General features: G+C 36.0%; 1 protein-coding gene and 1 non-coding gene across 2 annotated transcripts; both read left to right on the top strand.

The window, feature by feature from the left end:
- The first annotated feature begins 3678 nt into the window (after positions 1–3678).
- Positions 3679–3785, top strand: LOC133807469 (small nucleolar RNA R71). Its single transcript, XR_009879381.1, has one exon. It is a non-coding gene; the product is annotated as a small nucleolar RNA R71 (small nucleolar RNA).
- A 20270-nt stretch (positions 3786–24055) lies between these two features.
- On the top strand, positions 24056–25436 carry LOC133805862 (uncharacterized). The gene is made up of 3 exons (XM_062244011.1): positions 24056–24791; positions 24909–25028; positions 25120–25436. Exons 1-3 carry the CDS (start codon positions 24056–24058, stop codon positions 25434–25436), a joined length of 1173 nt encoding a protein of 390 aa, XP_062099995.1.
- Positions 25437–25691: the final 255 nt, after the last annotated feature.

The raw sequence follows: 25691 nt of genomic DNA, 5'->3' as shown, positions 1-25691 counted from the left end.
TTTGGTTAGGGGATAAGGTTGATTAACTGAGTGGAAAACTTAGGAAGAGACCAGAATTACCACAGGAAGACTCTCAACTCTCTCTCTCTCTCTCTCTCCCTCTCACTCACAATTTCTCTCTCTGTTTCCCTCTCTCTTATGCCTTAAAGCTAAGGAAACTCAAGGAGTCAAAATGAAGGAGTTGATCTAGGAACCAGGGGGAATTAAAGTTGGGAACAACTAAGTGATCACTAAAGATTGAGGCTTCAAACTGAGGTAAGGATCCTATTTCTGTTTTGCTGGGAATTTAGATGATTAGGATGAATTTGACTAGGTTTTGAGTAATGAATTGTAGCTTAATTGAGATGATAGTTTCAGTAGAATTTTCGGGTGTTTTATGCTTAAGATATATGATTAAGAGTCCTAGACTCATATCTGGACCTGGTTTCGGCTAGGATGCATGTTAAGGTTGGATTTTTGGGGCTAAAGGTTGGGTAAACATGCTGGAAACCCAGGGATTTCTGGGTAAGCGGAGGTGCGCCGTGACCCAGCTCATGGGCGTCGCGGCCCGTGTGCCTAGAAGGCCTTGGGAGGGCTTGCTATTTTGAGGGCGTACGGCGACCCCCAAGGCCAGGTCATGCCCTGCCTACACAGTTTTGGCCTAGGTTAGTTTTTAGGCTCGAGGAGGCTTGGGGATTTAAGCCTAAGCGCTTAGGACAAATTCTACTACCCAGTTTAGTAGAATTCGAGGTCTCGGAGGCTAGTACTTGTTTCCAAAAAATTTAATTGGATTAGAGTTTGATCGTTATTCATTGTTGATTGTGACTAGGATTACCGTTACGACTCAGGATTGAGGATCGTGCTCGGGATCGCTCTTTATCTATCGCTCGAGATTTGAGGTAAGAAAACTACACCCATATGGTTGTGTTTGGGGCTAAGATTCCCTATAATTGAACGTATGTATTCTGTAATTGTATGGTTGTTATGTGCAATATAAAAGTATGACCTAAGGGTGGTGGGGCTGATGATGAGCATACTGAACGCAGCTCGGCCTAAGTGAGTCGGGATCAGCTAAATAACCAAAGGGCTCGGCCTAAGGGCGCCAACACCTAATTACTTGTATTAATGATCGAGATATATGTTTGAAAGTATATGTTTATTATTGTCTAGCTTTATATCTGTATTCTGCTGATTAATTGAACTGATTGGATTGAAGTTGTTTATATGCTATTATTGCTATCTATGCTTGGTTATTATGGTTTTCTTGTTGGGCCTTGGCTCGTGGGTGCTACGTGGTGCGGCAAAGGAAAGCTGGACCAACCATGAGTTAGAGAGCTCTGGGGGCGGAGTGTACATTGTCTGCTGCTCGATTGCCACGGTCGAGGGAATTTTATAAGAATTAGAACTCTAAACTGTATTTTGCCGTTAGACTGGCTTTTGTTGTATCAGTCTTTAAGAGTTGTATTTGCCATGTAAACCCTGTTTTTGGATCCCATGTATCAAACATTTGTTTTAATGAAAATTACCCTTTTATGATCAAAATCTTTTAACCCTAACCTGTCAGTTGACTTTAGAATCACATTTATGTTCAAACGACTTGATTAGCAAGTCCTGCACTATTTTAACCACACAGTGTAACGGTTCTGGTTATCCAGGGCGTTACAGCTACGTCCCTATCCATATATATCATTGAGTCCCCAAAACAATTATTCTTAGCCTGATCATTCTGACAAACCTTAACGCATGAATCAAAGCATCAGATAACATATATAGGAGTTCATAGCAACCTTAGGATTAAGATCATCGTGTATATGATTATCGTTTGATGTGTTTGATTAATACTATGAAACAGTATTTAAAAATGTATTAACAAATCACATCTGGTCTAGTTCTACATACTCTCAGCAAGCAAAGTACCCCCACCAAAGTGTCATACTACACTAGTAACCCGAATCTAGGTCACATGTATTCATAATACTAGTGGACCATACTAGTAGTAATTAATCTAAAGATTCCATAACTTTATTTTACTGCGAACTGTTTTAAGTTTATTATCTTAATCTCGATCCTCGCATCCCAATAAGATATTAAGACCACATAGAAAAACTTTGGAATTTTCTATTATTTACTTAATATTATAAATATAATATCGGACATAGTCTATAAATATAATAATTTAATTCAATTATTTATTTTATTTAAAATATTTGTCAGCTACAATTGCTTCAAGGGCACTATTCCCAACAACATCCCCATTTCAAGTATACAGAAATCTGCTAGAAAGACAAGTCCATCAACCTTTACCAGCACATCTTCAACTACCCCTAAAGGATAAGCATTAGTGCGATCGACCAGCTGAATAATAACTCATGTCTTCTTTAGTGGCCCAAGATTTAAATAAGCATATGATGTATATGACATGACATTAATCGATGCTCCCAAATCTATCATAGACCACTCAATCCTTTCATTCCCAATCATACAAGGAATTGTAAATGTTTCAGGAACCTTGCATTTTGGTGGCAGCTTCTTTTGGAGAAGAGCATAGACGTTCTCCCCCACACTTATCTTTTCATCACCATTCAATTTTTTCTTATTCCTGCACAACTCCTTCAAAAATTTAGCATAATGTGGCACTTGTTTAATAGCATCAAGTAATGAAATGTTTATCTCAACTTTGCAAAAAGTCTCAATAATTTCCTTGTCAACTTCCTCTCTCTTAAACTTTTTCAATCTGCTTGGAAAAGGTGGACGAGGGACATAGGTTGGCATAGTTGGTTTATCTGACTTTTTCTGCATTGATGTTGCATCATGGATGGAGTTGTCTACTACTTGCTTTTTCCACTGGAGCTGGCGATGAAGGTTGTGTAGGTGGCTCATATTTTATACCACTTTGTAGTGTTATTGCACTTACATTCTCCTTGGGATTCTTCTCAGGTTGTGAAGGCAATTTATTAGATTGATGAGCCTCCAACCTGCTATATGCTGCTGCTAGTTGCCCCACCTGATTCTCCAAACTTTTGATGGACGCTTGGGTAGTTTTCTGAAAATGAAGCATATTTGTAGCAACTGCATTGATTAAATCTTCAATAGAGGGTTTTTTACTTGGTGGTTGAGCAGCTTGCGGTGCTTGCGATGGTCTAGGTGCATAGTTCATTTGAGATCGCTGTTGAAGAGAAAAACTAGGCGGTCAAACAGGTGTAGTTTGGAGCAGCTTGTTGGTGATTTCCATAATGAAGATTTGGGTGATCACGCCAGCCAGGATTATAAGTTTGTGAAAAAGGTTCATAAAACATCTGGCATAATTGACGTGGGAAATTACCTACAACATTAACACTCTCAGTCTCCCCCTCAAATAGAGTAAGGAAAATATCAATAGCATGCCCCACAACCTGACATATTTCACATGGCCACACCTGTTGGCCTAAAGTAATTTGTTGTACCACTGCAGTTAATTGAGCCAATTGATGACCAAGATGGTATCCGTTTGAATTGCTCACCTCATTAACTGACTTTGGTCGTGGATTAGGATCTTGATGAATGTCAAACTATTGTGAGTTGGCAGCCATATTAGAAGTCAAGCTCCTGGCTGCAGCATGAGTCTTATCAACTAGTGCACCCCCATTAGCTGCATCAATCATACTCCTATGCAATGATTGTAATCCTTCATAAAAGTGTTGGATTAGGAGTTGTTCACTTATCTAATGATGAGGGAAACCAGCACACAACAACTTAAATCTCTCCCAATATTCATACAAAGACTCCCCTGTATATTGCCTTATACTGCAGATCTCTTTCCTAATGCTTCCAACTTTAGATGCTGGAAAATATCATCCCAAGAACTTAGTACTGGGTGGAAGATAGTATAACCACTCTTTAGAAACATCCTTCAGGGAGAAAGGAAAAAACTCGCAGCTTAATTTGTTCTTCAGTCACTTCAGCATGTTTCATAATAGAATAAAAAATATGAAACTCCTTCAAATGTTTATTCGGGTCCTCACCGGCCAAACCATGGAAAGAGGGAAATAAGTGAATGAGGCCCGACTTCAGCTCAAAGTTGACATCCAAAGGTGGATACTGGATGCAAAGCGGTTGTTGGTCAAGATCCAGTGCTGCCAACTCTTTCAACGTCCTTTGCTGGGCCATAGTTCAATAGGATCGAACTAAATCATCAGAATCAGATTCATTGTCAGACGGTAATGGCTCTTTAACAAACTCTACAAGTTGATAATGACGTTGAACGAGTGGATTATCAGTGATAATTCTGGAAGAGTGTGGCGCGGACGATGCCTCAAGATAATCTTTGACTTTTTGTAGTTGATCTTGTGCATCGTCTTCACCAGACATATAAACCTGACAATTCCACAGTAAAAAAAATTAGTTGCAAACAAATAAATTTGAATAATAAAGTGAATAACAATAGTCCCCGGCAACGACGCCAATTTGATGGGTGTCGTGTGCTGTGTCAAATTTAATTATTATTTTCTTTTCAGTATTACCAATTATATTAGTATAACAATAAATACGAGTCGAACCCACGAGGACTACATTCAAATTATTATTCAAGAATTAACAACAAAAATTAAAGGAGATATTTTTTCTCAAATTGAAACTTAAATAGCATAAACATAAAAGCAATAATGAGTTGATATTAAGATTTAAAGAAATAGTTAAGAGTCATTCTCCACCCTCCACAATAATTCAAGACCAACAATAATAAACATTATTCTAACTTCCAAATTAAATTATTAACCCCGTAGTTAACACTGAAGCAATCAATTTTTAAAATCTCAAAATTATAATTAATCAAGGCGAAGCACTCAATAATTAAATATTTATACCAAGCAATAGATCCATGAAGTATGTAATCTATTAAACCTAGGAATAACATTAATTTTTGTGGAGATAGGTTAATCTCAGCAACAAATCAATAGCATATAATTCATTTAACCTAGGTTCTAAACTTCATCACAATCAATAATACCTATGCCAATACTATCAATTGCAAATTATCACATACACTTAGAACCCTAAACTATTAGGTGAATAGTAATTCTAAGATGATAGTAGAGCAATGAAACATCCTAATTAGTTGGCCATCTAACAAGATATGACATAATCCATAACATTAATCATAGAAGAATGGAAGCAATTAAACATTGGAGAAATCAAGAAATAACATTCATTAATGAAAATCAAGAATTCATGTTTTGGGTTTTGAAATAACCCTTAACCTAAAAGAAGATTACTCCATGATTACAAACATAACCAATAACATAATCATAATTGAAATTAAAGAGTTTTAAAGTGAAGAAGGAAAAACTAGTTTGATGTAGGAAAGATTGTTGTCCTCTCCTCTCCTCTGCTCTTCTAATCTCCAAGATTCCTAATTAAAAACTTATGAAAACCTTAGCCGTAAAACTCTTTATAATCCTCTTAAAAATATAATTAAAAATAACATAAAAACTAAAATCGTGTTGATTGGCCGCGGCCTGGAAAAGTGGTTGTCGCGGCCAGTATTCCTGATTTAGCCTTGAGCCATGGTGTTGAAAAGTAGTGGTCGCAGCCAGTGCATAGTTTCTCTAAAAAATTCGTATTTTGGCCGCTACTTGAAGAAGTACTCATCACGGCCAAAACTTGTTGTTCCCAAAATCCTATTTCCTTGTAATTAGGTTGCGGCCACCACTTCTTTGAGTCCCAACCGACGCTCCAAATTTCACTTCTCTTGATTTTGTAAGCCTCTACTCAAGCTTCATTTACCGCAACATCACCATATATGCCTAGAGACTTCAAAACACATTAGAATTACATTTCAAGTTCATCTTGAAACTCCTTTACTTAGCATATAAGATTCTTAATCCAAAATTGCATCAAATATATTAGTGCTATCAACAAAAAATTAAAACTTAGTTTAAATATCGAAAACTTACAAAATGAAGCTAAAATCTCTTAAAACACCAAATTAGCATAATCCAAATACGAACTTATCAAGAGGGTACCCCGGGCACTATGTCACAAATAAAGGCAATAAACAAGGGTAGGCTCCACAGAGCCAAAGAGTGGCACCAACCCAACCTGCGCCTCCACCTTAGGTCACATCACCTCCTGCTCGAGAAGACAATCACCCACCTCCGATTGATGGAGAAAGCGTGATAACAATCTTCAGAGGACCCCATATAGCTGGAGCGAGCATGAATGCTCAGAAGATATATGTACAGGAACTAAATTGAAGACAGATTGCCCTATGTTCCAGAGACATGAGGTCCAAAGAACCAAAAAGTCGAATCCCAACCAATAACTTTTACGTAAGAAGATGCCTCTCATGTACAGTTCCCCCATAACGACCCATTAGACATAACTATCCAGGTCACCAATAAGAGAGTCCATCGATTACTAATTGATAATGTGAGCTCGGTGAATATCCTATATAAAGCGACATTGGAAAAAATGGGTCTATTGATCCGAGATTTAAAAGCTCGTGCAATAACCCTTTACAAATTTTCAGGAGAAGGGATAGCATCACAGGAGCTATCAAGATCCCTGTAACTCTTGGGGAATATCTAGTCTTAATCACTAGCATGTTTGAGTTCATAGTGGTTGGTACACCATCTTCCTACACTATCTTGCTCGGTAGATCAGCCTTGACTGGGTTGGGGACAGCAACATCTATGAGGCACTTAGCCCTTAAATTCCCAACACCAAGTGGAATTGGGACACTAAAAAGAGACCAGTTAGCATCTCGAGAGTGTTATAGCATCTCTATGAGAGAAAAGGGTCAATCCGGTTCCCAAACATTGGTTGTAATTGAGGAAATAGAAGAAATATTTTTTGAGGTCAAAGATGAAATCGACACTAGAATGGGCGAAGACCGAACTGAACTCGGACCAATTGAAGAGCTCGAAGATGTCTAGCTCAACAAGAAGGACATAACCAAAGTGGTAAAAATTGGAAAGAATCTTGCTAAGGAGGTGAAATAGCAATTAACACGCTTTTTGAGGGAAAACCAAGATGTCTTCACTTGGTCCCATGTAGATATGATTGGGATTAGTCTTGTTTTACCCAATTTTGGACTTGATGACATGGCATCTATGAAAGAGACACGTGGCATTACATCACATTAAATTCAGAGAGCTGGTCGGAAGGAGTAGCTGATCAAGACGACCACATCAATATATAGAAGCTTATTCATTGAAGTTCAAGTAACTTGCTCGATAATGGAGCAGGCTAATACCATTCCATGAAGTTGCTTGGAGTGCAAGACTTGCTCGATGAGCAGGACACTTTTACCCAAAGATTCAGATTTCACAAGATACCAACGAATATCCCAAGATTTTTATGTAACTGATATTTAAATTGTATTATGCTCATGTTATTTGAATTTGTTATTGAATGTACTAATCCTTCACCTGCACATGTTGGGCCTAGATTCATTTGTAAGGGTCCATAGCTCACTAAGACTCTTTACAAATAGGGAGTTCATTCAATCATTAATCGTAAGTGAAAATTACAAGAGAAAATGCTAGAGATTTCTTTTATACGCACTTCACAAACAAAACCCTTCGAATTGTATTCTTTTTTCAGCTTAAGAAACTCAGTTGAACCTTGTTTCTTCTTGATCTCGAGCTTGAGACTTCATTGATAAATACAAGTGCAAGTGGACGTAGGTTATTACCAACTCTTGGGGTCGAACCACTATAAAATTCTATGTCATTTACTTGATTTCAGTTCGTTTAATTCTTATTCCATCATATAAATTGATTCAGTGTCGTTGACCAAAACGTTGGTCAACATTTTTGTGCTCTCATTGAGAGTTGAAATGCAAGATCCTATTTTACTAAATCCATCTGAAGCAATGACTATCACTACTAGAAGCTAGAGTCAAGAACAACAAGTGGGAAACCCTAACACTACCCATCCTGATCCCTCCTTTGCGCCCCGCTCATCAATTTCCACCCCCTGGAAACCTGCCTCCATTAGCCACATTTGGGCATGATGAGCCCCATGTGGACTTAGGAGAAGATCTGCACCCCGACCTTGAACAGGTAAAAGGGGTCGTGGGGTGGATGCAGGAACAATTCATTGCCATGCATGAAAGTCAAGCAGCAGCTCAAGTGGCTATATCTAAAGCCATTAATAAACAAAGACAAGATTTTCAAACCTGGTTGGATAAAAGGAAACGAGCCTTTGAAGCTGGCCAAGAAGAAGCCGACTGTTGTAATTCTGAGGTGGCAAGGCTATTGCAGGGTGTGTTATCACAAAACAAAGAAGCAATGCCTCGAGCAGTGAACCCTCAACTTGAGAACAGTGGTCAGGCACAACCTGACACTCTTTGACCAGCCGGATGGGTATCGGATCTAGTCCAACTAGCTTGATCTCGTGATCAAGTGGTCCCTCCTAGACCTGCTAAAATTCATCACTCCCATAGGGGAGCTCAGCTAAGAGTGCAGTGACCGCTCCAACAAGATGAACAGGTGCTGCCTAATAGAGAACAAGGATGTGCCAGACAAGTGTCTGGAACTAGAAGGCCTGCTAATGAGCATCTGAGGCGAGCAACCTCGAGAAGAGGGCAGCCCCCAAATCCTGAAGCTGGTCCTCAATTCCAACAAATAAAGAATGAGCGACTTGCTAGCCAGAACCGAGGCCAACCACCTCACTATGCTGGACACAACTGTGGTCGTCATCATAGAAGAAACAGAAGGAGAAATGACAAAGAGGACAATAGTAGTTATTAAACAACTTATAGAGATGGTTATGATGATGATGAAGGGGATAGTCGATACTATCAACCTCGTGACCATCAACATAATTAAAATCCAAGAGGAGAGTTTGTTCCGCCAAAGCCACTTGGGCCTCAAGATATGCAAAATTTCACGCAAGGCCACTTCCTGCTCCTCCTCAAGCAGACAGTCAAAATGTTAGGGCACGACCAAGAGGGGGAAGTTTCTTTAATAGGCTGGGAAATAGAGAGTCTGACCTCTTTGATGTCCTCGATCTGCTTAGGCAAGGAAACATGACCAATGTTGCTGGACCCATTGCACCGTGAATCCGGCATGCACAACAAGCAAGGGCTGCTTCAATCACAGTTGCAGCACCAGCTGTTGTGTCACTATTTGTTCCTGCAATCCAGACGCAATTGGATGCTCTTACCCAAATGGTACGAGAGCTAACAAGCCCAATGCTCACCGACATCGACCTGAAAGAAGGAAAGAATCTCCTTTCTCCGAACGGGTCAATGCTGTGATGGTACCTCCCAGGTTCAAGATGCCAACTTGGAAGATGTATACTGGAAGGGAAGATCCCATCTCACATGTTAACAATTTCAAGATACAAATGGACCTCAAGGGGTTAGAGATGACGTCCGTTGTAGGATCTTTCCACCTATTATAGCAAATTCTGTTAAACAATGGTTATTTAAATTGAAGCCAGGAACCATTACATCATGGGATACATTTGTGAGGCTCTTTTACTCACAATTCATTATTGCTCTTATCCCACCAGTTGAACTCAATGACCATGTCGACATTAAGCAACGGCTAAATGAGCCTCTGAAGGACTATGTGTAGAGCTTCATGCAAGAGCCTGCCCGATCGAAAACAGTCAACGATGATGGAAAGCAGATGGCCATAATGGCTGGAATCCAAGTAAAGGGTCCTTTATGGACTGACCTAAGGAGAGAAAACGTCTGCTCAATGAGGGAGTTCTTAGATCAAGTAGCCGAGTTTATTAAACTAGGGGGTGCCATTAAAAGAGCAGATTAAGCCAATCAGGCCGATACTAGTACTGTTGCTCCAATGAAGAGTAATGGAGCTCCAAACCAGAACCAAAACTAGACAGCTAATGGTAATGGTAATGGAAATAAAAAATAACCAAGGAGGTGGAAAACGAAACAACAACTCGAACAGTGGCAATAACAACGACAAAAAAAGGGCCAAAACCAACGATAAACCACGAGAGTATGTTCTTCGTTTTACCACTTACTCTACGCTCTTGGGGTCACAAGCAGATATCTTTCAAGCTACACAAGATAAGGTAGCTTATAGGAAGCCTAATCCCATAAGGAAAGATATAAGTAAGAGAGACATGAAAAAGTTTTGTGGTTTCCATAATGACTACGGACATGACTCTAACGAATGTAACCAGCTTAAGGACGAAATCAAATTTCTCATCCGCCAAAACCATCAGGCCATGAGAAGATATATTCAATGTCTTGTTGATCAAAACCAAGCTGCTGCGGCCAATATGGATGCACCAGCTCAACCATTGCAACCAACTCCAATAGTTGGTTGACTAGATATGATATGCGGAGGACCACACCTGGCAGGTAAAAGTAGAAAAGCCTTAGAATGCTATGCCCGGACACTTCACCACAAACCAGAAGATGAAGTGCTAGTAGTCAAGGAGCTTACTCCCAAAATCCCTTGCTATGAATGTAAGCCTATAAGATTCATTAAGGATGACGCCGCACACGTTAGATTTCCACATAACGATCCTTTAATAATCGGGGCCCAGATTGATAACATGATCATAGCATGGACAATGATAGATCATGGTTCCTCAGTAAACATCATTTTCAAAACAACCCTTGAAAGGATGAAGTTATCTGTTCGGGACCTAGAACCATGCACACCAACTTTGTATGGTTTTACTGAAGAAGGAATGACTCCAATAGGATCAATCAAGTTAGCAGTAACAGTGGGAGCTGCACCTGCGAACAACACTGTTATGGTTACCTTTGTCGTGGGTGATATTCACTTAGCTTTCAATGCCTTCTTAGGAAGACCGATCCTAATGGACTTGAGCGACTTAACATATGTGTTTCACCTAATGATTAAGTTTCCTACCAACACCGGAATCAGATATGCAAAAGGATAACAGAGAGAGGCTCGGGAATGCTATAATTCCTCAATTATAACTGCTAAGAAAGGCTTGGCCATGAACAACATGATATTTGTTGGACCAGCAATAAGCAAGCCAACAACAGGAACAAAATATAAGCACCATCGAGCAACAAGGCAATACCTCATCAGATGAGGCAAGCAACTCCAAATAGGGAGTTTCCCAAAGTGAAGGAGAAGATATTGATCCTCGCTTTGGGGAATTTGATACTGGAGTGGGACCTATTGAAGAACTGGAGGAAGTCCCACTTGAGCAGGACGAGCCAACAAAGACGATCAAGATTGGAAAAATTTTAGCATAGGAAGTCAAGTTTTAACTTATAAACTTCCTAAGGGACAATCAAGACGTGTTTGCTTGGTCGCACAAGGACATGGTAGGCATCAACCCCACTATTATCAGTCATTCCGTAAATATCGACAAACACAACTTCAAGCATGTACAATAGAAAAGGAGGTTGCTCAATAGAGAAAGGTAAGACCTTAAAAGAAGAAGTCGAAAGGCTAAAAGAAAATGGGTTTATAAGAGAAGCTTTCTACCCCGAGTGTGTTTCTAATCCCCTCCTAGTACCAAAACCTAAAGGCAAGTGGAGTACTTGTGTCGATTTCACTGACCTAAACAAGGCATGCCTAAAAGATTGCTTTCCCCTACCAAGAATCAACCAACTAGTCGATGCCACTGCAGGACATGAAGTCCTCACATTTATGGATGCTTACTAACGGTATAATCAGATCAGTATGCACCCTCCCGATGAGGATCATACTAGTTTTAGAACTGACGTAGGCTTGTACTATTACAAAGTAATACCTTTTGGTCTAAAAAAGGGTGGCGTTACGTACCAACGACTAGTAAACATGATGTTCAGAGACCACATGCGCAAAAATATGGAGGTCTAAATTGATGACATGCTGGTAAAGTAAAAAAAGGCTGGGGGCACATGAAGGATCTACCAAAATGTTTTGCCATCCTTAAGCATTAGGATATGTAGCTTAACCCCTTAAAGTGCTCATTTGGGGTAATCTCGGGAAAGTTTATTGGTTTCATTGTCAATGCAAGAGGTATAGAAGCTAACCAAGAGAAAATCAAAGCTTTGATTGATAAGAAATCCCCAACCAATATAAAGGAAGTATAGAGTCTGACGGGATGGATTGCAACATTCAGCAGATTTGTCTCAATATCCACCGAAAAGTGCATACCATTTTTAATGTGCTAAGGAGAAATAGCAAGTTTGAATGGACAGAAGAATGTGAAAAGGTTTTCCAACCACTTAAGGAACACTTGGCTCAACCTTCAGTCTTATCGAAGCCAATCGATGGGGAAACTCTATACTTGATAACTCTACAAAATAGAGTTATTTTACCACTTTTTATGTGCTAATTGTTGCTTAATTCTTGAGTTTTTAAGTAATTTATTAAGTTTTTAAGTAATTTTGAAATTATTAGTCTTATCATGATTTTTGTGTGTTTTTATAGTATTTTGTTGTAAAATATTGTAGTTAATTATTTGAATTGTTATTGTTAAGTTAGTGGTAAAAAAATGTTGTATTATTGAACTTAAATGTAAATTATAATTAAGTTATAATTAATATTTTCAAAGAATTAAATTGATTTATTTTATAATTGAAAATATTGTATTATGATTTATTTTATATTTATTTTGTAGGGAATTTATGTTTTTGAAAAGCAATGAAAATAATGAAAAAAAAAAGTGGCATTTCAAGGAAAAGAAAGTAAAATTGTGGCATTTTTCTCCACAGCCACTTGGGCCTCCTTTAGCAAACCAGGCCCACCCCCAGAAGCCCACCTGCCTTCCCACGTTGACTCCACTCCAGCAGCTTGCACCAACACATTGATGCACCCATTCAGCTACCTAATTCCCACCTGATGCCATCACTGCCCAGCCGCCTAGCATTTGCCAAAGCCACCCAATTGCATGCTATGTTCTTCTTGAGCCCATAAATTACTCAAGTGTACCATTTGTCCCCTATGTTCAAAAATACCACTTTTTTATCTCACTTTCTACATATTTTACCCCAAAACATCATTATTACACCCTATAATTTACCCTTATTTTCCCTATTATAATTAATTAAATTAATTTAATCAATTAAATTAATTTAAATTGATTATTTTAATACCTCATTTTTTGCTATAAATAAGGGATTTTGGTGTCCATTTTTAGGGGGGGGGGGGGGGGGTTACTATACCATAATTTCTACACATTCAAAACCTCTCAATTCTCTTCTTCTTCTTCTTCTTTTTGGTTATTTTCTATGTATTTTTAGAGGAAATTTTGGGGGTTTCTCCTCCAAATTTTCATATTTATGTTTGTAATTTTTAGTTTGTATTTGTTATTCTAGTTATGTGTTTCTAATCTTTTTAAGATTATTAAGGTGATGATGAAACATTATGTAACTAGATAGTATCTATTTTGTATGTTGATTTCCCATTTTGTGCAACAAAGTTTATGGAATTTTCTTCTTCAAATATCTTCTTTCATCTTAAATATCATGTATTTTGGATTGTTAGCACATATTTACACTTTGCTCTTCATTAGTGCTAAAACATAATATTCTTTGTGTAAGATGTGTCATTAAATTGTGCACATCCATGCTTAGAACAAAAATATTATGTTTTGCCTTATAAGTAATGTTCATTGATTTATTTGTTATTTCATTAGATTGATTTACACTAAATGCTTTGAAATTATAATTTTGAAAAGTGAAGAAAAATCCTATCATTTTAGAAATAATTTGTGCTTAAAATTATAAATCTATTTAGAGAATGATAGTTTGATTTATTTTAACTATCACTAAAACCTGAGAATCAATGTACTTATAAATATTATTGAACTTATATTTTGTGGATTCTAATCCTTAATAATCTTATTTTATCATCTTCATTTCTATTATTAATTTATGTTATATATATTGTCTTTAATTTTTTTATTATTATCTTTTATTTGATTTTTATTGTTACAAATTCTCATCAATCTTTGGAGCTAGGTTTGAATTTATTACTTTTGATTTAAAATAGTTTTCTCTTTTCGATTTTAGACAACTCCTTTGGGTTCAACATCCTTGCTTACACGATCACTATTCGTTATGAACGATTCGTGCGCTTGCGATTTATAAATATTTAAACATACCCGTTTTGGGTCCATCAATACTTGTATCTAGCAATTACTCAACACGTTGTTAGTGCAGCCCTTATCCGAGAAATAGATAAAATCCATCATCCAGTGTATTATATAAGCAAAATATTGGTCAGGACAAAATCACGATACCCATTAATTGAAAAAAACTGGCCTATTGTTTGTTGCTCGCAGCAAAGAATTTAAGGCTTTACTTCCAGGCTCATCCTATCACAGTTTTAACCGGTCAACCTCTCAAGCAAGTTCTACAAAAACCAAATGCATCTGGTCGACTACTTAAGTGAGTTGTTAAGCTCGGACAATATGAAATCACCTACCATCCAAGGATTGCTATCAAAGGGCAAGCTTAGCAGACTTTATTGTTGAATGCACTGGAATACCAAAAAAAAATGATCAAGAAAAGGAGCCTGAAGACAACAAAGAAAATTGGCTTGTATGGAGGATGTTTGTAGATGGTTCCTCCAATGAGCATAATTCTGGATGTTTGTAGACATATATAGCGATTCACAACTGGTCGTGAACCAGGTGTTGGGAGAATATGTTGGAAAAAAATCTAGTGTGTGCAGGGAAATTGCACATTGGGCCCAATTGATTAACAACAAAAAAAATTCTCACCGCTCATATAAACAGTTTATACGTTCAAGAATATATGCAAGAACCATTAATATACGAGACTATTAATCATGAAACATATATATATACATGCATATATATATAAATACTCACAACTATATATTACATGCACACTTATAAAAGTATTTAATGACAGAAATATTTACCTCTTGAAGCCTATCAAGTGTCCTTGAGTCTTTTCGTATAAATAACGATCTTCCTATAGTACTCAGACCACGATCTTCCGGAGTGTTCTCTACATCTCAAGATGTGGGTAGGCAGATAGAGAACAAATTTTGTAATTTTGAAATCACAAGTTTATCTCAACACATGAGAACTTGGATTGTGGCTTGAGAAATGTTGGATTAATAAGAGAAGAAGATGAAGAATATTTTGTCAAACAATTTTCTGAATCTCTATTATGAATAGTTATTCTTCTTTTTCTTATTATCACATAATATATATAGGTTGTATATTACACCATTATAATAATAATAATAATAGGAATAGATTTAGGTAATATCTAACTTACTAAATTTGAAAAATATATTTTCAAATTATTAATTAAATAAACAAAAATATGAAGAAAAAAAAACCAATACTGATACTTTATCAGTACCACATGCACACAAGGCACAATCCTTGGACTGTGTTATGCGTGTAGCACTATTCACATTCAGGGGATATTGCATTTTTTCTATTTTCTTTTATTTATTTATTTACATAAATTCCTCCTATAAAATATGGTATCATCTTTTTAAGGAAAATATCACAATCATAATTCAAATTAAATTTTAAATTCAAAATTCAAATTAATGATCATCATTATCATCATCTTTATAAAAATTACTAAATTAAAACTATTTTGACTTACCCTTTTTTTTTTCTCTCACTCAAATAAAATAATTAATTTCGAAAATGAATTAATTTATTATTATTTATATTTCAAAACTTTAATATTTAAATAAATAAATATATTTTCAAATTTTATTAATTAATTTTAAATTAATTATTCAACCTCAATTATCATATAATTGTATATTTGACCCAAAGAATAAAATTCTTCTCAAATTTCCAAATTATAGTTTTACCCTTGTATCAACTCTTACATTGATATGATGTTGATAAAGCCACCCTAGGGACCTATGGGCCTATAATTTCAAGCTCTCCAATAAATATTAGATTATTAATCAAACTCTTTGATTAAATATTTATATTTATTAATCTCATGATTATTCTACTATAAATATGAGATTGAACTCTTGATAATTATAGACATATATTTACAGAGTACTTTATTAAAGAATAAAGTGTCCATTGATATAATCATTACATACAACGTTAATCCTCTATTAATGGTTCATAATTAAAAAGGAATAAAATTATTGTTTTATCCTTTTAACTATATCTAGTTTCTAGTGTACCATTGACTTTACTAGTGAAGGTTATGTCACAATAAGTTTGCGACGTGAGCGCTCATAACCTTTTCAGTTCCAAAAGTCAACCCAATAGGGAACTCTTATTCAATCTATATGAAGGTATAGATTGTATATCTGTTAAACTATGTCCCCCAGCCATATATATCATTGAGTCCCCAAAATAATTGTTCTCAGCCTGATCATTCCAACAAACTTTAACGCATGAATCAATGGATCAGATGAAATACATAGGAATTCATAGTGATCTCAGGACTAAGATCATCGTGTATATGATCATCGTTTGATGTGTTTGATTAATACTATGAAACGGTGTTTAAACAAGTATTAAAAAATCACATATGGTCCAGTTCTATATGTAAAGTACCTTCACTGAAGTGCCCTACTACACTAGTGACCTGAATATACGTCACTTGTATTAATAATACTAGTGAACCGTACTAGCAGTAATTAATCTAAAGATTCCATAACTTTATTTTACTGCGAACTGTTTCAAATTCATTATCTCAATCTCGATCCTCTCATACCAATATGAGATTAAGACCACATAAATAACATCAGAATTTTATGATATTTACTTCATATTATCAACATAATATCGGACAAAGTCTATATATATAATAATTCAATTCAATTATTATTTTATTTAAAATACTTGTCAACTACAATTGCTTTAAGAGCACTATTCCCAACAGAATACCAGGCCCGAGGATTAAAAATGACACCCTTCCTCACTAAGGCAAAATATCTCCTGGCACAATTCAAAAAATTTACCATCCAACAAGAGCCCCGTGACTAGATTTCCAATGCAGATGTCATAGCAAAACTTGCAAGTGACAAAGATGCAGACACCCTAAATGTAATACCAGTTGAACACCTAGCCCAGCCAAGTATTAACGAAACGGAGCAAATACTACTGCTTGATAATACCCCCTCCTGGATGACTTTTATAGCCACGTTCTTGGAGCATGGAATATTGTCTCAAGATAGAAATGATTCCAAGTCAAGCTGCTAGATACGTGATTATTGATGGAGTAATGTACAAAAGTGAGTATTCTATGCCTTTGCTTCGATGTGTTACTAAAACAGAAGCAAAGTTGCTAATGAAAGAAGTGAACGAAGGATTATGTGGAAATCACGCAGGGGAGCAGACTCTAGCCAAGAAGATATTGAAACAAGGATATTTTTCGCTCATGATGAATGAAGATTCCATGGAGTGCGTCCGAAAATGTGATAAGTGTCAAAGATTCTCCAAAATCCCTCGAGCAGTTCCTAATGAACTTAAACAAATGTAGAGCCCATTGCCCTTCGCAGTATGGGGCAATGATTTGATTGGGCATCTCCCAACATGAAAGGGTGGAGTGAAATTTGCGGTGGTCGTAGTGGAATACTTTACAAAGTGTATTGACGCAGAACCATTGGTTACAATTACTTCCAACAAGGTGCTCGGTTTTATTGTCAAAAACATCATATGCAGACACGGGCTACGAAAAAATTATCTAAGATAATGACTCTCAATTTGAGAGTGACACATTCACAGACTGTTGTGTAAGGCATGGTATCGCTAAGAGATTTTCTGGAGTTGCATATCCCCAAGCAAACAGACAAGTAGAAGCTGTCAACAAAACCTTAAAAAACACAATGAAAAAGCGTCTCGAACAAACCAAAGGCAATTTGACGGATATTTTTCTAGAAGTATTATGGTCATATCAAACTACTGCTCGAACCTCAACAAGACATACTTCATTTTCCCTAGCTTATGCATATGAAGCAATGGTACCAGTTGATTTAACCCCCCATCACATCGGAGGAGTATGTATGAATAAGATAAAAACCTCCAATTATTTGCTGAAAACCTCGACCTGATCGAGGAACAAAGAGATATGGCCGAAGATATCACACCTGCATGCCGTTAGATGCTCATTTTTCAAGACTATAGAGAACAATATCAAAGAAGTGGATTATTCAATAAGTTGTCTTTCACAACACATGCATTATTTATATATATGCGTGGTTATATATATAAATAGGTTGTAACATTTGGTGATTTGAGTTTATTAGTTGGAGTGATGATTATACAGTCAGAGAATTTGGGTCTAGTTCATTTTGTCTTGCAAATTCATGTGGATAATCAAGTAAATGGCATCAATAGTCAGTTTAATTCAGAACTGCTGCTATTATTTAGTTATGATTTATAAAATGTTTCATCATTGATCAACTTTTCGGTATAGAAAGTCGTACACAACTTGTTTGATAAAAGTGCTAACATGTTTTTTGAATTTTGTAGTATTGATTTTTGTTGGTTTAAATGTCCATTGCTATGACTTGAGATGATGATAAGTTATATGCAATAATTCAAGAAGGTAGGATTGAAGAAAATACTGATGTTAGAATAATATATTAATAAATTAAATGTCATCTATTTGCTTGATAAAGTTTCAAACAACCACACTACATTTACTGAATGGTCATTTTTAACACTAAAAGCCTATTTGATTAAAATTCCTCTGCCAAATTCTCTTGTTATGCTGTCATATTCTTTCTGTAGGTAGAATCTCCTCTATCTCAGCTCGTGTGCCATGGTTTATATAGGCTGAGAATTACACTAAAATACTACAAAATGGTTATTTTAATAATATAACTTCTGTTGTTCTATTTTAATTCAAAGGTGCTTGGATGAATGCGGTTGTGTGAATTGATGTTTATGTAAAGAGTCAAATGGAACTCTGCATTTGGTGTGTGTGCATATATATATTGGAACTATTATATTGGATTCATTGTGAGTTTTTCTTTTTGGATCGTATCTCAACATGATTTGAGCTTTTGCTTTGTTTTAAATTTGAGCAGATTTTTTTCGCAATGTATCAATTTTGAAATTTTATGTGATGGTTTAAACTTTAAATATAAAAATGGTATGCTGTGACATCGGTGATAGACTTTGGGTATGAATATAATGATAAAAAAAATATTAGAATTGATTATCCTGCTGATTATTGGCAATTAACATTGTGTCATTTGATAGAGAAATCAAATTGTACTATTGATTATTGGCAATTAACTTTGTCATTTTGTAAACTTGTTATTATAGATGGGATATAGCCATATTTATTATGCTCAAATTTATGAGATGATCGGATTTTTCTTTTGTGAATTGCTCAATCCTGTCCACTGTATCTTTTAAGAGTAAACGAAGTCTCGATATGAAAGTTACAAAATTGAGGCTTGGGATTCATGTAACAAGATTGTAAGGCGTACCCGTGTCAAAAGGAGAAGTTATATAGGAGTTGTTATGATTGTTCCTTATTCATTTTGATGTTTGTTTGTTGTTTTTGGATAATTTGTTGAGTAAATATGAGTATGTTTTGTATATGTGAATTTGATTTTGGACAAATTAATAAAAATGTATTTTTAGAGTTATGATACTAAATGAACCTTTGGTTTGAAATTTAAATTAGGGTTGAAATGTTATGTTTTGGTACTTTCTCATTTAATTCAATATGTATGTAATTTTTAAAACATATATAAGAGAAGTGACAAATTTTTAAGATTTTTTTTTAAAATTTTCAATATACTTTTTGGTGAAAGTTATTAACTGTCGTTGTAGAAAGCAATAGTTTTTAATTGTCGGCGTAGTTAGCAACAACGACAGTAATTAACTGTCGGCGTAGAGAGCAAAAATGATAGTTTTTAATTGTCAGCATAGATAGCAATATAACAATAGTTTTTAACCGTCAGCGTACATATTCCTACGACTATAGACAAATGCGACTGTAATCCGACTATCGTCGTTGCTCAATAGAGATAGTTAAAATCTGTCGGGAACGACACTCTTATTGTCTCTTTATATGTTGATGTTCTCATTTACACAGACAATAATGAGAAGATGGTCAAGAAGTTTAAAGAAGACATGATGAAAAGTTTCGAGATGACTGATTTGGGCTTAATGCACTACTTTCTAGAGATCGAAATAACTCAAAAAGAAGATGGGATCTTCATTTTACAAAAGAAGTATACAGAGACACTATTGAAGAAGTTAAAAATGGAGGGATGTAAGACAGTATCAACTCCACTAAACAACAACAAAGCACTCAAGAAAGAGGACGACTCACCAAAAGCATATGAATCGAAGTTTCGAAGCTTAATTGGCAACTTACTCTATTTGACAACTACAAGACCAGACATTATGTATGCAGTTAGTCTCCTATCAAGATTCATGCACGATCTAAGTCAAGTTCACTACGGAGTAGCCAAGAGAGTTCTTAGATATTTGCAAGGAACAAAAAACTATGGAATATGGTATGGAGTCACCCATGACTCAAAACTAATCTGCTACACAGATAGTGACTGGGTAGCATCAGTACGTAGACGACATGAAAAGCACGTAGGATATGCCTTCACAATTGGATCAGGGATATTTTCTTGGGCATCAAAGAAACACGCGACAATTGTGCAATCATCAACTGAAGCAGATTATATTGCCGCAGCAATGACTACAAGCCAAGTTATATGGCTAAAAATAATACTTGAAGACATGGGAGAATCACAAGATGAAGCTACAAAGATCTACTGCGATAGCAAATCAGCTATTCCAATGGCCAAAAATCTCGTATTTCACAACAGAACGAAGCATATAGGCATCAAGTATCACTTCATCAGAGAAGCTGAAGCAAACAAAGAAATAGAACTCAAGCACTGCAGGACTAAAGAGCAGTTAGCATATATATATATATATATATTCACAAAGCCACTACCAAGAGGCAAGTTCGAGCTACTAAAAGACTTGATTGGAGTTACTGAAATGTGTACCAAGGAGGAGTATTAGAAGTCGCTACACATTTCTTGAATACTCTAGAATATGCTAGACATTTCTAGAATACTTTACTCTGCAACTTTATAGATATTTGTAGAATAAGATTACTCTAGAATTTCCTATAAGCATTTCTAGAAAACTTAAGTCTAGAACTTTCTTGTTATGCTTGAGAAACAAGTAAATTTGTATGGTTAATATTCCTTCTAGTAAAAGAAAGATCTAGAACAAGTAATTCGAGCAAAAAATGTAAAGTGGACTAGCCACTATAAATACCACATCATGGGTAGCAAATGATGTAACTACGAACAACAAACCATCAATAAAACTCTACTACTTTTTACTATACTTTACTCTCTAAAACACAAACACAATTTTCTTTACTTGTCCACTCAACAACATCAACTACAATATCCTAACCCATCATACTTACTCTAGCCACTATTACTTCTCATCAAATATATTCTAAACTACAACAAATCATCACTTTTTTCTTTATCCAAATTCATAAACCATCAATTATGCTCCTCTTGTTCTTATTTGTGAAAATGTCAGTGCCTATATTGCTGCTGACCCGGTTCTACATTCCCTACCAAAGATATCGTGATATTGATTTCCACTTCATTTGTGAAAGGATTGTCAACAACTTGCAGATTTGGTTCACACCTTCTTGAAAGTTTAACAAAAGCTTTACTTATTGTATACAGTGCTCACACACCCTATGAGTTTAGGGGGATGGTAAACAAACTGTGTTACTAGTGCTCTGTTAGTTTATTTCGTTAATACAAATTAGTATTAGTTAATTTTATAAATTTTGTTGCTTTATGGATATGGCTACTTTTCTATCTTGGCCCTACACGTGTCTAGGTTTTATTTCTCTTTTCATGTATTCTTTCTCTATCACTATACTATATATCATTGATATTAAGAGAAATACAACATAGAGGACCACGAGTTTCTTTCTTCTTCTCCCTACGTTTACCTTCTCTAGTTTGATTATACAACATCTTTTAACAAGTAGGTAGATGAGAATTATTACAATGATTCTTAATCATTTCAGGTAAACATGTCAAGTCTAATTCAGAATCAGCCTTGGACCAAAATGAGTGGCTCAAAATGTTAAAATTTAAAATTAGTTAAATTTATATAATTTTGTTAAGAATTTAAAATAAATTATATCAAAATAAGCCTCGCAAGTATTTGACAGTTAGAGCGTGTTTTTCTCACGTAGACCAACATGCATGAGCGAATTAAAGTAATTTAAAGAACAGATTTTTTTTTTGGGAAACTCCATGAAATGACCATATTTTATAGGGTAATACTAACTCTAACCCCACATTAATATTTCTCATATTTTTAACCTTATACCCATGTGAAAAGACTAACTTACCCCTATTAACATTAGGCTTCTTCCTCCCTTTTTTTCCCTTCCCATTTCGTCTTCAGCCCCTTCTCTCTCTTCCTTCTCTCTCATAAAGAGAACAAACACTCTTCATTCTCCCTCTCTCTCAAATCATCATCAAAGAGAAATCATCACAATTTTTCTTCTCACGAAGCTTTGGAAAATGATGTAATCTATCATAATTTTTTTTTCTTCTCACCCAAGTTGAAGAAGATTGAAGATTCTCCCAAACTTGAAGAAGTTTGAACATTTGATTTGATAATGAGTAAGTTTTTTTTTTATTTATAGGTTATGGGTGTCTTGTGTAATAGTTTAAATAGAATTTTGGAACTACTAACACTAAAAAATCTGTGAAAAGAAATAATTTATGTTGAGATGATGAATTTTCGAATGATTTTCGCGATTTAGGTCACTGCGTTCACACTTTATTCACACTTGGTTCATATTTTCGCGATTTAGGTCACTGCATTCACACTTTGTTCACACATGATTCATACTTGGTTCAGACTTGGTTCAAGAGTACTTAACACATGATTCACATTTGGTTCACATATGATTCACACTTGGTTCACACATAATTCACACTGGGTTCACACACAGTTCACACTTGGTTCACACATGCTTCACACATGCTTGCTTCACACATTTATTTCTTATTTCTTTTGGCTAGTTTTACCTAATAACCTTTGGATTTCGAACCTTTTGTCATATGTTATACAGGTCAAACACATATAAATATTGTGGTGTTATATAATGGATCGTGGGAACAAGTTTTGAACGAAGGTTGGTCATTTAGTGTGAAACAAAGCAAGAGTATGAAGGTGCCAAAGACTATCACTTACAATAGTCTTGTTGATCAATTGTATACTTTAATCAGAGCTGACAAGTCTCGTATTGATCTTGACTTAAATGTAATCTATCATTTTGGAAGTAAAGGTATTCCTCCATCTTTGATTAGTAATGATGATGATGTTGCTTTTTTTCTTGATGAGATAGGAACATCTATCAATCATTGGACACCCCCTATGTGTGTCTACTATAGAGAAGAGAAGTAATGATCCTTTGGTTACTAAAACACGTGAGTTGTATACTATTCCTCCAGTTGAAACCAAAGTGAATGATGATTTTTGCATTGATGGCAATGAAGACAGTTGTGATGATGATAATAATGATGCATTAAGCTCAGATGATAATGAAAATATTGATAGGCCTACCTGCAATGATGTACTTGTGAAGCATAATTTACAACAGTCAACCTCCAATGAAGTATTGAAGAGCCATGATTTCTCAAATAATAGAGGTCGTAAAGTAAGACAGGTTGGTGAAGATAATCTATGGAGTACTCCACTTTTGTTGAATCAAGGGGAAAAAGGCTCTACTTCAGCCTCAACCGCTCAATTACTGACATCTTCTTCGAGTATCAATTCTTGGGAAATAAAAGAGGGTCAAATATTTGAGAACAAGCAAGAGTTGAAGATGAAACTTCATCTTTATGCATTAAAGAAAAACTTTGAGTTTAAAGTAAAGAAGTCTGCGAAAAATATATGGTGTATAGTATGTGTTGATGATAAATGCAAATGGAGGTTGAGGGCTACAAAATTGGTTAATTCCAATATGTTCGAGGTTCGTAAATTTTTTGGTGAACACACATGTTCATTGGATGTTTGACATAAAGATCACCGTCAGGCATCCCCATGGCTTATTGGACATGTCATAAGGAGAAAATTTGAGGGTGATAATGTTAATTACAAGCCAAGGTCAATTGTAAAATATATGAGTTTATCATATGGAGTTCATATGAGCTATGCTAAAGCTTGGAGGTGTCGAGAGCATGCATTGGCTTACATAAGAGGTACACCAGAATCATCATTTCAGAAACTTCCCTCATTTCTATACATGATGGAGCAAAAAAATCCTGGAACTGTTACTCATTTGCAGATGGACAATGAAGGTAGGTTCAAATATTGCTTCATGGCCTTAGGTGTTTCTATAATGGGGTTTAAAACATATATTCGCCCAGTTATATGTGTAGATGGAACCTTCTTGACTACTCGGTGTGGAGGTACTTTGTTATGTGCCATGGGACAAGATGCTAATAAGAAAATATATCCAATTGCATTTTCAGTAGTTGACTCAGAGAATAATGACTCATGGTTGTCTTTTCTACTGAGGTTGAAGGAAGCGATTGGTGAAGTGGAGAATCTAGTATTCGTGTCTGATAGACATACCACTACAGCAAGTGCCTTGACTAAATTTTTTCCTGAGGCACACCATGGTGCTTGTATACATCTTGTTAGCATGAATATACATGCGAAGTTCAAAACTGACCATTGCCATGAAGAATTCTTCCTTGCAGCGAAAGCTTATAGAAAGCGAGAGTTTTTATGCCATTTTGAGAAGATTAAATTCAAAGATCTTGCAATTGCTCAATACTTAGAGAATCAAGTGGGTTTTGAAAAGTGGGCTCGTTCTTTCTTTCCTGGTCATCGATATAATTTAATGACTACAGGTATTGCCGAAAGCTAGAACAATGTCATTGCTGAGGCACGTGGGTGGCCAATTACTTGTCTCATGGAATTTATGAGGCACACTTTACAAAAATGGTTTTTCGAGCATCGAACTGCAGCATCAACGACTACAGGTCGTCTTGCGATAGAAGTGGAAGCTGATTTGCGAAAGTTAGCAAACAAGTCCACTACCTCGTTCCCTTTTCCGTCTAGTCAGTATGAAATAACAGTATTGGATGGTGATCTTGATGGAGATGTCGACCTGAGGAGGAAAAAAATGTAGTTGTAGAAGATTTGATTTGACAGGTCTTCCTTGTGAACATGCTCTAGCTGGTGCTCGAGATCGTGGCATTAGTCCATATAGTTTATGCTCCAGATTCTACACAGTTGAAGCGTGGTTGTCATCCTATGGTGGATCTGTATATACGCTGGGTAATGAAGAATCTTGGGTGATACCAAATGACATAGGAAGTATGATGATAGCTCCTCCTTTAGTGAAGCAGAAGGCTGGTCGTCCAAAGAAGAAACGACATTTATCAAAGGATGAGAAGAATAGCAAACAACGTAGATGTAGTAGATGTGGTGTCCTGGGCCACAATCGAGTGACGTGCACCACTGTTTGTCCCCCGCCGTCTAGACATGCTTAGTTTGTACTTTGATTGTTTTACTTTGTACTCTTCAATTGCGGAATTTGAATTTTTAGATTGGTTCAGTAATACGACTTTTTGTGTTAAAGTTTGTTGTTTCAGACACGTAAATCACACATAGTTCACACCTGATTCACACATATTTCACACGCGGTTCACACATAATTGACACCTGGTTCACACTTGATTCATACCTGATTCACACATAGTTCACACCTAATTCACACATATTTCACACGCGGTTCACACATAATT

This window comes from Humulus lupulus, chromosome X (assembly GCF_963169125.1).
Source record: "Humulus lupulus chromosome X, drHumLupu1.1, whole genome shotgun sequence".
Classification (NCBI taxonomy): domain Eukaryota; kingdom Viridiplantae; phylum Streptophyta; class Magnoliopsida; order Rosales; family Cannabaceae; genus Humulus; species Humulus lupulus.
Note: the sequence above shows the minus strand (reverse complement) of the source record. Positions and strands in the feature narration are given on the sequence as shown.